The 14,117-nt window shown below is 44.2% G+C and overlaps 1 protein-coding gene across 1 annotated transcript in view; it reads right to left on the reverse strand.

The window, feature by feature from the left end:
* LOC119278971 (ankyrin repeat-containing protein At5g02620-like) overlaps window positions 1-5,959 on the reverse strand; it is an 8,038-nt gene extending 2,079 nt beyond the window's left edge. The window contains exons 1-2 of the mRNA XM_037560373.1: window positions 5,776-5,959; window positions 861-1,495 (exon numbers count right to left, since the gene is read on the reverse strand). Of these exons, the coding sequence (XP_037416270.1) occupies window positions 861-1,479 (619 nt within the window). The 5' untranslated portion in view covers window positions 1,480-1,495; window positions 5,776-5,959. The remainder of the gene's footprint in view (window positions 1-860; window positions 1,496-5,775) is intronic.
* Between the last annotated feature and the right edge of the window lie 8,158 nt (window positions 5,960-14,117).

A 14,117-nucleotide genomic window follows, 5' to 3' on the forward strand; every position in this document is an offset into this window, starting at 1 on the left:
ATCAATGACATGAGCTAATACCCAAGCTGCTGTAACACCTTCATTATCAACCACAGTTGTGTCTATGTCATCGTGAGACAGCAAAGCAACAACCATTTTAGGATTGCACTTCTCTACCGCCAAATGTAGAGCAGTTTTCCCGTTGGAGTCTCGCATGTTAATGAGTTTCCGAAGTTGTGGGGTCCTCAAGATGAATTCTGTGAACTCCACTTGATCATCGTATACAGCTACATGGAGGGATGTCCAACAGGCATCTTGTGTTGAACGGTAAGGAGTATCAGGACAGTATTTAAGAAGCTCTTCAGCAACATCGAGGTGACCTTCATATGCAGCATAACTAAGGAAAGGATTACCATTACTTGGCACCTCATACCCTAAAGAGCAATCATGTTCCAGCAATACTCGTAACACGTCAACCAGGCCACGATATACAGCTGAACTTAGCGGAGTACACCCATTGTTATCGGCTTCTTTGGCCAGCCCAGGACGTGTTTCCACAATTCTCTTAGCCAAACCTGAAAACAAATCAGTACATGAACAACGGTTAATTAGCAATGGGATGATGATAGTCCTTGTGAGGACTAGTAATGATATACTAGAATAGTTCTATAACATCAATGTACCGTGCTCTAGATAATATTGTACATTCAAATTCTTTTTCCCAGTTGTAAACTAATAGAGTAACAAAATACCAGGAGTAAACAATAATTCAACATCTAGTTGTACTATTGAGCTGAGCAAGTGAGCAGGCAACCATGCTACCAAACCACATGCACCCACACAGCGGTTGTAGGGCATCCATGGACAATTGCTACAGTCCCAAACTCGGGAAATATATACATGCACACACTGGTTCTCACCTGCGTTTCCATTCTTCACGGCAGCCTGCAGAGTGTTCTGGCCCCATGGTCCCATATGAGCAGAAACAGGAATTTCAAGTAAAATCTCTGAAATATCAGTAAAATCCCTCATCGCTGCAATATACATAGGTGACTCGTTCATTCTATTCACATGTGTCGACAGAACCGGCTCTGCATCTATCAGCTCCATCGCAAGCTTCCTATGGCCACTGCGAATGGCATGGTGGAGTGCATTGCAGCCATCAATGTCTTTTTCCAAGATTGCCTTGCTCAGTCGATGTTCACGGTACCAACGGAGTAGAACGGAAGCCAAGATGACAGAACCGCTTTTCACCGCGGCAAGAAGTGGTGTCTCTCGATCCAGGTTTACTGTAGTGAGAAGAGACACCTCCAGGGCCACCACATCTAGGCAAAATGCCTCATGGCCATGGATGGACGATATGTGAAGACAGGTGTTCCCAGCTGGAGTTGTTCTAAGAAGCATGCTTGGATCCTGTGATGCCATGTCCTTCATTGATGCGGAATCGCCGGATGTGGCTGCTTCCAGAAGAAGTTGGTCCATCCATAGCTCTTCATGTTGTCCTTCCAATGAACTAGTTGTTGATGTATTATCTGCCATCTATATTCTGATTTAACTGCAGCAGGAGAAAAATGGGAACAAATACAATGATGGGTAAATGATTAGCCGCTAGTTTCGAAGAGGAAATCTGCAAACCATGCCAACACTAATTCTAGTTGCAATAAGGTTCCACAAAATTATTCAAAATGGTAGCTACAGAAAACAGGGTAGTTATAGCAAATTTAAGACTAAATTAACTCGATGAAATAGTAAGTAACGCACTTGGCTACAAAGGAAAGTGAATGGGGTACTCCAATGGAGAAGAGAAATGCTAGCTAGCTAGATTAGCTTCTGCTTAGTTCTCTTTCAATGGGGATATATAGTGAAAAACAACCAATAAACTACTAGCTTTATTGACCGTAATTGCACGCGTATGTAAAGAACACCTGACATGGAGAAGCTAGGTGCTAGTAGGAGTACAGTAATCCACAACCCGACCACTCTATGCAAATTTGAGACAAAATTGGCATGCCCACTGATCCGGGCTTAGCATCATAACTGCACCGCGGAAAGGAGGAAGAATAGCTCGCATTGGCGATGGGGAAGAAGAGAAGGCGACGCCCATGGCGGCATGAGTAGCAGGCGGCCTCCGCTAATGGGTAGGGAGAGGAGGGTGGAGGCGGCGGCGGTTCGATGCGAGGTCGTGGAGAACTGTCAATGGCGTTTGTGGGGCTCAAGTCAAGGGGGGCGCAAGAAAATTCCATAAAAATCAAACTAACAATCGAAGAAGATTTCCCTAAACAACAAACTAGCCAGCAACGGAAGAAACTAGCCAATTACAATCAAAACGAATAAAAAGACATCCTTAGGCATGATTAATCTCGTCGGCGTAGAAGTACACACCTCTCTCAGGCAACCGCAGAGAGAACGAACGTAGTCGCACAATGAAGAGAACAGCTAGCAGGCACACTAGTGTTCCATGCGAGAGGATGGCAACAACTTAAAGAGTGGGAAGTCAACGCACCAATTCAGTTTGAGTTAATTTGTGCAGGTATCATTTCATTAGGCATGTAATGGGGCACTTTTAATCAATATAGACTTGACCTGACTTCATAAAACAAACGCGATATAGCAGTCCTCCTAGTGTTTATTCAGTAATGCCTATTAGTCGTTTCGCCATTGCCCGCGCAGATCTCGTGGCGGCCGGTGGTGCACGGCGGTGGTCCGCCGGTGGCTGGCGTTGTTGCCCGTGGGGCGGTGTCCCTCACGGCGGCGGGGCTGCCCCTGAACGGCGCTTGGTGGTGGCCACTTGGCGGCGTGTGGGTGGGCTGGATCTGGGCTTCGGGTCCGCGTCTCCGTCGTGGCAGCGCTTGCCGCTGTTCCCGGCCATGGGGTGTGGTCCCAGACGGGCCTAGCACCGGTGGTTCGCGTCGTCTCGCTGGCCAGTGGTGGTGGTCATCTTCTTCGTCGGAGGTGGTCGGACTGAGGCTTGGTGATAAGATCTCGAGATCCATCATCTAGTCCCGGCTGCGAGTTGGGGACACATGGTTGCCGGTGAAAACCGAGCCGACGGCAGGCAATGGCGGCATTCTACGTCATTACCTTGATGCAGGCATCGTCGTGTAACTACTATCGACCCACTCGTGCTACTCCGGGGGAAACCCTAGGATCTGGTGTTGTAGATTGGATGATGGTGGTACTGCGGTGTCGTTTATATCTTGGGAGCATCGTTTGTGGAGCACCACTGGAAGATAGAGGCAGGAGGTGGAGCGGCTTCGTCTTGCACAGAGCTTCGGTGGAGATGTCAAGTCATGCCTGACTGACAGGTGCTACGCTTTGTCATGCCTGGTCGGCAGGTGCTACGCTCGATAGATCTTCCAAAGACATCAAGTTGTGTCGGCTGGTGGCACTTGGCAGCATGGTGTTGATGTGTATCAGTGGCGACCGCGACGTGCTCGGCTGTTTGCGTGCAAGGAGGTGGTGCTGTTGGGCGCCGTGGTGGCGTTGACGACAGCTAGACCGAGCAAGGTTGATGCGTCAGTACAACTCTGAAGATGGAGCAGCGTCAGTTGGCGGCGGCGGCCTCTGAGAGCATGCCGGACCAGTGTGTGCCCCAGACCCGACAAGTGGCTAGGTTGGGGCCTCAGGTCTTAGATGTTAGGCTTGGCTGCGAGGTCTGTGGTATTGGGCCCGGACTATGAGCATCCCTTGATCAACTGGATAGGAGTAGCGACAGATGTTGCCTAGACGGTGGCTTCAGATTAACTATTATATTTCTTTGTAAGATCTTCTGTGAATAATTAATAAAGTGGCTGCATGCATCGCCCAGATGCAGAGGCCGGGGGTCTTCCTTCTCTTAAAAAAAAGTTGTCTTAGATCGGTGTGGGAAGGATGAGCTACAAGATTAAGATGTTGCCTTCTGATCAAAAATATAGCCCATTTTGTAAGGCTAGTGTCTCCACAATCAGAATTAAGGGATAATTGGGTCGACTGCTAACTAGAGACAAAGAATATCAACTGATGCTATTAATTAGCTACGCCGCCATTTCCAGATACATTTCCATCTAGCACTCAAATCTTGCCTAAACACATTATTTACGGGGGCGAAAGCTAGCTGCATTTATAAAGTCTAGGCAACCCTTTGGTATTACTACTAGTAGCTTAATTTGTCTAGACATTTGTGCATATAGATCATTTGATATTAGCCATTTGATGGCACCTTTAATGCCACGGCACGCCTTTGACAGCTATCGAGATCCACAGCTGATCCAATAAAAAAAACTTGGCCTGGTCAGACGGTGCTTGATTTTCAAAGAGAAGGGGCTTTGGGCCTTTTCATCTACCAAAAAACTGACCTGCTCCGTACTAGTAAAGAACACCCGACAGGGATCGAGGAGCTGTCAGTAGGAGTAGATCGATCCACAAAAATTAGTACAGGCCCCAGCCTGTCCACTTGTCCATGCAGAGTTGAGACAAAATTTGGGCGCCCACTGAACTAATGCCAAAAGATTAGGTACTCAATCATTTAGTAATTATAAGATGATCTATCTACTTCTCCCTCTGTAAACTAAAATATAAGACATTTTAGATCACCATCTTAGTATGTATTTGTTTATTGTTTACAGAGGGAGTAGTTGATTAGCACGTTGATGGCATCTTCAGTCAATAGTGAACTTGACCTGATCCAGAGTTCCAGACTCCGTGAAACGCGGTCATGGTCTAGTACTCCCTCCATCCGGAATTACTCTGACAAGTATTTTCAGACGGACGGAATACTTTGAAAGGTGTACAAGAATAATGTCCTTGTTTTGTGTACCCATTTAGTAAACTACTGATACACATTACCGTTGTAGCACTCATTTTTGGGCAAGTAACAGTTGATTCATTAAGATGGAACCTTGAGTGCCAGCGCACGCTATTAAGATCAATAATGAAAACCATGATGACGTGCTGGATCAGACTGTCTTTCATTTTCAATGAGCTAGGATGGGAACATGGACTTTGGCCCTTAATTTTGACCTGGCCCCCATAGTCAAAGTCCTAGTGTATGTATGATTAATTCATTATAAAAACGTGTCCCTCAAAGATCAATTTTGCAACTAGCTAGTTGGGTTTAGCTAGATCAAATCAATTAATGAACAGCAACCCTTCGAATAAAGAAACCAGGTGCAGATAATGACTTGTTGATTAGCTGAATGGTAACATGCAGTAACATGTTCAAACCAACTATTTGGGTTTCCTTTTCCTTTTTTGAGATGTTATTTTGGGTTTGTTGTTCTGTATACTGTACTTGACCTCGGTCGAATGAGTCTATTTAAATTAGTAGGCGCCTACATGGCCATTGCATGGTTGCGCTGGTGGGTAATGTGGTAGATGTGAGTATGGGCAGCGTGAAGGTGGATCTGGTGTCTTCTTTTCTGAAGTTGGGCGAGCATTTTGCATGGTTGCGCTGCGGTTTTTGTGATTTTTTAATGTGATTTATGTGTTCTTGTGTTTGATGCATGCAGTTGTGATGTTTGTCATCCATTTGTCGTGGGTTTGGGTCCATTGCCAGCAATGTTCAAGGTGTGAAACGGAATTGCTGTCCAAAATAATTCTCTTCTAAGTTCTAACCATGTTCTCTAAAAGACTAAAGCCAACAAAGTTAAGTATTATCATTCCATTTCCGCTACCTGTGCATTTCATTTGGTTGTTGTTTCCATTGTGATTTTTAATCTAAACATCTAAGTTAGACTAGACCACTCTGTCTCACATGAGACGCAAGAAAATTTCGTAAAATCAAACTCGCCATTGAAGAAACAAGGTAGCTATAACAAGAAAAATGGGCATAAATATGGTGAAATAGCAGGTACTCACCTCACACAATAGCAGAGAGACATAGTCGCAAAATGAAGAGATCCAGCAGCCCGCTCACTAATGTTCTATGGAGAAGGCGAGTAGAGGAACTAATGGAGCTGGGAGTCATCATGTTAAATAGTGTATACTTGATTAGCCATGTGATGGAGCATTAAACTAATGACCCCTTGCATTGGCCACCGCACTTGATTCAGTAATGTTCTTGACCAGCTGCTCAGGATCCAGGTCCTCGTTTTTGTATCGTATTTCGCTTTTTGGTACTATTATCTATGGGAACCCATGGACCTACTTGTAATAGTCCCTTGGCATCAGAAATAGACCCGTTTATGGCCAAATCTAGCGTGCTTACATTACCAAGATTACCAGAAACATTATTATGCAATACAGAGAAACCACTAACAATTTATAAAATTACAACATATTATAGATCACCCACAATTGGCATAGCAGGGACCAAATCCAAGCTTACCTTCCGCTGCAATGCCTGTCGAAGATTTATTAGATGCTTCACTTCACTGCACAGATTAATATGAACCATTAGGGTCAGGTTGAGGGAACACAAGCTACGGATGGATGAGTTTGAGATGGAACTCTCAGTGTCTACCAAGTACACGACCCACTGCTTATTTGTTCTTGTCCAGTTTTCCAAACTCAGAATTTGCTCGATGAGGGCCGTCTAAACCGTGACACAGCCAAACTGCACCAACCCAACTGGGTTTTTGTCTATTGCTTGATGCCTGCTCCCTGCATCAGCAGCCTGTGAATGATAAAACTGGTGGTGATACATCAGCAAGGATGCTATTTTGCTGTTCTCTATGGAGTATACATGATAATAGTAAACAGCTAGCTGTGTACCCAGGGGATGATATGGTGTACTTACCGCAAAGCGTAGGGAGTGGCAGGTGCCAGATCCCGATGTAAGGGGAGATGATGTTGATCGGGGAGGGGCACCTCTCTTTGCATGTGGATCTTGATTCTTTGACTGGCTTCGGGAATAACTTTGATTGGCGGTGCCTTCACTTGTGGTATCAACTGACGCGGCCGGTGGTGATGACATTGTTGTGGATGATGTGTATGTGCACATTGAAATTGCAGGATGAACCCCTGCAGATAGTACAAGCAGAACTCTCTATAAATGGTACTCCCTCAGTAAAGAAATATAAGAGTGTTTAGATCACTAAAATAGTGATCTAAGTGCTCTTATATTTGTTTACACAGGGAGTATCAAAAAGGAATATACAACAAAGAGTTTGCACAGCTCATAAGCTAGACAGCCCATTTTTAACAGAACTACTGTTAACCATGTTCAGTATTACTGCTTATGAGGAAGCACACTAGGCAGGGTCATACTTTGCTACATCAGATGTCATGAACTGCTCTGCAGTAGGCCTTAGACATTTCTTTCAGTTAGTGGTCAGTTTATTTGTAGTTTATAAAACTCCTTGAAGTTTGGCAACTTTGTGAACCAAATCAGCAAAACCAAGGTGGAGGACCAACTTCCTTTATGTGCAGAATTTGATTCAGTGCTTGTACAGAGCTAAGAGGTGGGCCATCTTCCTCAAGCTTGACATTGTAAAGCCGGCGTTCCATTCTGTTAAATTAATCGAAAATTTGCCTATTTACTCAACACATAGCACCTTCCACACTACTCTCTTGTTATCCCACATTGTTCGTGTTGCAAAACGGTCGAGCGCAACACAGTTCATCTCCCTCCTCACCTATATACATAGGTGGGGGGAGGAGGGGAGGTAGCCTAGGGCGCCCCCAACGGGGCCGACAGCCACCCTACGTCCTACCCTGGCCGCGCCCCTTTCCTTCTTTGGCGCATGGGAGGAAAGCAGAGGGAGGTGGTGCCCCCCCCCTTACTTTTCTCTCATGTGGAGCGGAAGGCAGGAGGGGCCAGCCCTCCCCCTTTTCCTTCCCAAGGGCCGGCGGCCAGGGAGAGGGCGCGCCAGCCCCTTGTGGGCTGGTTTGTTCCTCCCCTTGGCCCATTAAGCCCATATGGCCTCCCGAGGCCTCCCGGAACCGCTTCTGGTGATCCGATTAATACCTGGTACATTCCAAAACCTTTCCGGTGACCAGATATCATCGTGCTATATATCAATCTTGACCTCAGGACCATTCTGGAGCTGCACCTCATGTCTGTGATCTCATCTGGGAATCCGAACAATATTCGGTCACCAACTCACAAAACTCATATAATACTATATCGTCAACGAACGTTAAGCGTGGGGACCCTACGGGTTCAAGTATAATGTAGACAAGACCAAAAAGACTCACCAATCAATAACCAATAGCAGGACCTGGATGCCTATATTGGTTTCTACACATTCTACGAAGATCTTGATCGGTCGAACCTTTCTGACAACATATGCGGTTTCCTTTGTCTGTCGGTATGTTACTTGCCCGAGATTCGATCGTCGGTATCTTCATACCTAGTTCAATCTCGTTACCGGCAAGTCTCTTTACTTATTCTGTAAGACATCATCTCGTAACTAACTCCTTAGTCACTTTGCTTCAAGCTTCTTGTGGTGTTGTAGTATCGAGAGGGCCCAGAGATACCTCTCCGTCATATGGAGTGACAAATCCCAGTCTTGATTCACGCCAACTCAATTGATAGTTTCAGAGAAACCTGTACAACATCTTTATGATCACCCAGTTACGTTGTGACATTTGAAAGCACACAAGGTATTCTTCTGGTAACCGGGAGTTATACGATCTCATGGTCGAGGGAATATGTATTTGACATTAACGAAAGCTGTAGCAATAAACCGAACGATCATATGCTAAGCTAACGGATGGGTCTTGTCATTCACATCATTCTCCTAATGATGTGATCCCGTTATCAAGTGACAACTCATGTCCATGGTTAGAAAACCTTAACAATATTTGATCAACGCGCTAGTCTAGTAGAGGCTCACTAGGGACACAATATTTGTTTATGTATCCACACATGTATTTAAGTTTCCGATCAATACAATTCTAGCATTAATAATAAACATGTATCATGAATAACAAAATATAATAATAACAAACTTATTATTGCCTCTAGGGCACATTTCCATCAGTCTCCCACTTGCACTAGAGTCTATAATCTAGATTACATAGTAATGTATCTAACACCCATAGAGTCTTGGTGATGATCATGTTTTGCTCACGAAAGAGGCTTAGTTAACGGGTCTGCCACGTTCAGATCCGTATGTACTTTGCAAAGTTCTATGTCTCCATCTTGACATACTAACGAATGGAGTTTACGTGTCGCTTGATGTGTTTAGTTCTCTTCTGAAACCTGGGCTCCTTTGCAATGGAAATTGCTCCAGGTTTGTCACAAATGGTTGTCATTGGACCCGATGCACTGGGTATTACACACAGATCGGATATGAACTCCTCATAGTTTCTCTATTTCGCTCTCGGATTTCTTAGTGAAGCTCTGCCGAGATTGCTCCAACCCCACCGCCGCCACGCCATCGCGCTGCTGAGAACTCGAGCTTCTACTTCACCATCGCTTGCTGGATCGAGGAGGTGAAGGCGTCATCAAGCCATACATGTGTTGAACGCGGAGGTGCCGTCCATTCGGCACTTGGATCGGGAGTTCGCGGAACGGATCGTGATTGGATCGCAAAGACTTTCAAGTACATCAACCGTGTTTCTTAACGCTAACGCTTAACATCTATAAGGGTATGCCGATGCAATCTCTCCTCTCGTAGATGTTCATCTCCTGGATTGATCTTGGTGAGCGTGGGAATTTTTTTGTTTCCCATGCAACGTTCCCCATAAAATTGCAGCTGCCACGGCTTGGCAAGTTTCCTCATGAAGGCAGGTGGTCTCCCTCGCCGTCTTATACTCATCTTCCTCCTCTCTCCGTATGAAATATCTTTGTTTTGCCTGAAAATCAAAGAAAGTAGGAGCGGGAAGCGTAACAAGAATGACACGACTCCTGTCAATAATTAATCTATACCGAAATGGCAATTCATCCCTTTCAAGAAACTGCTAACGCTCCATAGCATCACAATTAAGAAAAGCCGGTGGCAATTGAATATAATTTTCACTTATGGGAACACCAAGATGATTATCTAAACGAGTGCTGTAAATTCCACCAAAGAGATCTGCATCTTTAGCATTATTATGTAATCAACGTGCAATGATTGCCCACACATTATATTGTTTATCATTCATTACTGCACTCTTGAGGACACTCAAATCAAAGGTGCAAATGTGGCTATGGTCATGTTTACCATTAATGCATCTTCATATAAAGAGAGCAATATAATGTAATGCAGGAAAGTGAATGCTCCCTATAGTAGCTTGTGTCATGGTTTTTGTTTAACCCACAGTAATACTATCAAGAGGCCCAGCGCAATCAGATTTACGAGGTTCAATATAAATGCTCCATTGCGGAATTTTGCATCCATCATTAAATTCTTCTAGGTCCATGCGAAATAATTTATCATAGAGATCAAATAAAATAGAATGTGTGTTGCGATGGACTAAATACTCAAATCTCCGTACAAATGAGTCAGTAAGATTATAGTATTGCGAACACTTATCTGACAAGAACTCTGTCAGGTCGGCGTTGTGCACGTACGTGTCAAATTCTTCCTGGAAACATGCACGAGTCATGAAATAATCTGGCGGCCATTCACAAGGCCGTACTAGAGCTTCTGGCTGTGGTTCAAAGTCTGACTCCCATATAGCGGGCCTTGTGGATTTCTTCTTCGAGGAACCACCTTGGAACATTTTCCTAAGCATTTTCTTCCTCTGAATTTTATTTGAAATTTTTAGTAGTGACTCAAAATAAACGTCAACCAATCTCAATAAAATTGATAGCAACTACTCCCACAAGTGTCTAGAGGATATATTATGCAACAAAGCTACCTTGGACCATATAAATATGACATGCAAGCTCAAGAACAAGGCCACCACGGTAGTAAAAAATTTCCATATATAAAGCACTAGAACAAAAACTAATTGGACCATTGGAGGAGTCACATACCAATGATCAATCCCCCAAAACAGTTTTGCAAATGGAGCTACGAGCAAGCAGATTAAAAATGGCAATAAGATGAGCAAGAACACGAGTTTGAGCTGGTGTGTCATTTTTTTAAGAGGAAGACCAAGTGGATGGGTGGCTGGAATAAGTGAAGGGGCCTATGTGGGCCCCACAAGACACCTAGGCACGCCCAGGGGGTGGGCGCGTCATGTGGGCTTGTTGCTCACTGGTGCACCCCCTGGGTGTGCTCAGTGCCAGAAATTTTCTAATATTGCACAAAAATCATACTATATATTCAGGGCATTTGGAGAATTTTTATTTTCTGGTCATTTTTTATTGCATGGATGTGACACCTCGGCTCAGAGAAACCGGAACGCCCCGTATTCCTGCCCAGAGATCAAGGTAAAGTCTTCTGGAATACAACACTGCTTAGCATAGAACAAACCAGCTCTCTATTACAACATGAATACGAATACAAGGTCTCTGATATTACAATGAATAACATCGGCACGACGACACTATGCCAACCATAGTTGCTCTATGCAAGCAGCATAACAACTCAAGGCAGCGGAACCTCTACTGGCAGTGGAACAACGAACGATGATGATGGACTCCAATCCGCAGGGACTCTCGCTGGAACGTTTATCCTAGCTCGCGAACACAGGAACCACACCAAACAAGCAAGCAATCCCGGAACAACCTGCAAACTGGCATGACACGCCAGGTCAGTATATTGAATGTACTTGCAAGCTCACAATAACCAAAAGCAATCAAGGCAAACAACAGCATGACATTAGCAGGTTAAATCAATCACGAGCATGATACTAGTAGAACAACATGGCAAGCACAACTGAACATGATACAACTTTAGCATGGCATAAGCATATGAACATGATGATACTACATGCAACAAGTTAACATTCGCATGCACCGACTTACTCTTGCTTGGCGGTTACCTCGTAACCATGTCATGCATTAACTTACCAACATCGGTATCCACGATACCTCCATGATCATCCCGCGATCACATAAATATCAACCAACTTTGGTATCCACGATACCTCCGTGATCCTCTCTGGATCACAACCAATCTCCCTCTCTTCATCGAACATGGGTTATTATTAATCAAGTTATTATTATTGTTGGCCCATAGTGTAACCGACTCCAAACTGGACCCATACCCGCGGGTGCGGCTATCAATAGATTAAACACACACTCTGCAGAGGTGATACGTCTCCAATATATCTATACTTTTTGATTGTTCCATGCTATTATATTACCCGTTTTGGATGTTTATGCTCTTTACTATACACTTTTATATCATTTTTGGGACTAACCTACTAACCAGAGGCCCAGCCCGAATTGATGTATTTTTTGCCTATTTCAGTGTTTCGCAGAAAAGGAATACCAAACGGAATCCAAACGGAATGAAACCTTCGGGAGCAATCTTTTTGGAACAAACGCAATCCAAGAGACTTGGAGTAGACGTCAAGAAGCAGCCGAGGCGGCCATGAGGGTGGAGGGCGCGCCCTGGGGGGGGGGGGGTGCCCCTGCCTCGTGGGCCCCCCATGGCTCCCCTGACCGACCTCCTTCGCCTATATATATCTACGTACCCCGAAACCATCCAGGAGCACCACGAAACACAATTTCCACCGCCGCAACCTTCTGTACCCGGGAGATCCCATCTTGGAGCCTTTTCCGGTGCTCCGCCGGAGGGGGAATCGACCACGGAGGGCCTCGACATCATCACCAAGGCCTCTCCGATGAGTTGTGAGTAGTTTACCATAGACCTTCGGGTCCATAGTTATTAGCTAGATGGCTTCTTCTCTCTCTTTGAATCTCAATACAAAGTTCTCCCTAATCTTCTTGGAGATCTATTCGATGTAACTATTTTTGTGGTGTGTTTGTCGAGATCCGATGAATTGTGGGTTTATGATCAAGTTTATCTATGAGAAATATTTGAATCTCCTCTGAATTCTTTTATGTATGATTGGTTATCTTTGCAAGTCTCTTCGAATTATCAGTTTGGTTTGGCCTACTAGATTGATCTTTCTTGCAACGGGAGAAGTGCTTAGCTTTGGGTTCAATCTAGCGGTGTCCTTTCCCAGTGACAGCAGGGGCAGCAAGGCACGTATTGTATTGTTGCCATCGAGGATAAAAAGATGCGGTTTATATCATATTGTTTCAGTTTGTTACTCTGTTCTTATGAACTTAATACTCTAGATGCATGCTGGATAGCGGTCGATGTGTGGAGTAATAGTAGTAGATGCAGGCAGGCGTCGGTCTACTGTCGTGGACGTGATACCTATATACATGATCATGCCTAGATATTCTCATAACTATGCACTTTTCTATCAATTGCTCGACAGTAATTTGTTCACCCACCGTAATAGTTATGCCATCATGAGAGAAGCCACTAGTGAAATCTATGGCCCCCGGGTCTATTCTCTACCATATAAGTTTCCAATATACTTTATTTTGCAATCTTTACTTTTCAATCTATATCATGAAAATACCAAAACTATTTATCTTATCATATTATCTATATCAGATCTCACTTTCGCAAGTGGCCGTGAAGGGATTGCCAACCCCTTTATCGCGTTGGTTGCGAGGTTCTTGTTTGTTTGTGTAGGTGCAAGGGACTTGTGAGGAGCCTCCTACTGGATTAATACCTTGGTTCTCAAAAACTGAGGGAAATACTTATGCTACTTTGCTGCATCACCCTTTCCTCTTCAAGGGAAAACCCAACGCATGCTCAAGAGGTAGCAAGAAGGATTTCTGGCGCCGTTTCCGGGGAGGTCTTCGCTCAAGTCAAGACATACCAAGTACCCATCACAAACTCATCTCCCTCGCATTACATTATTTGCCATTTGCCTCTCGTTTTCATCTCCCCTACTTCACCCTTGCCATTTTATTCGCCCTTCTTCTGTTCATGTTTTTGTTGCTTTGATGTCTTACTTGGCTCGTTTGCTCATTTGGTTGGAATAGTTGTTTATTTATTGCTAAACAGAGAACCTAAGATCTATGGATCCTCATCCTCTTGCCAATCTTTTTAAGAGATCCAATTATGATGAACCAATTTCTAGTGATTTGAGTGCACTAGATTATCTTCATGATGTTTTTCTTAAAATTCGTGAATCTGAAAATTGTGATGAAGAAATTTATGAAAAGATTCACGATAGCTCCTTGAATAAAAAACATGATTGCAATGATTTTATTATAAATTCTATTAATGTCAATTGTGTTAATGATATGCAAAACCCTAAGCTTGGGGATGCTAGTTTTGCTATGCCCACTACTTGTTGCAATTATCATGATTGGGGTGACTCTTCTTATAATCTTGAAATTTTAT

Source organism: Triticum dicoccoides, chromosome 3B, assembly GCF_002162155.2.
Source record: "Triticum dicoccoides isolate Atlit2015 ecotype Zavitan chromosome 3B, WEW_v2.0, whole genome shotgun sequence".
In the NCBI taxonomy this organism is placed as follows: domain Eukaryota; kingdom Viridiplantae; phylum Streptophyta; class Magnoliopsida; order Poales; family Poaceae; genus Triticum; species Triticum dicoccoides.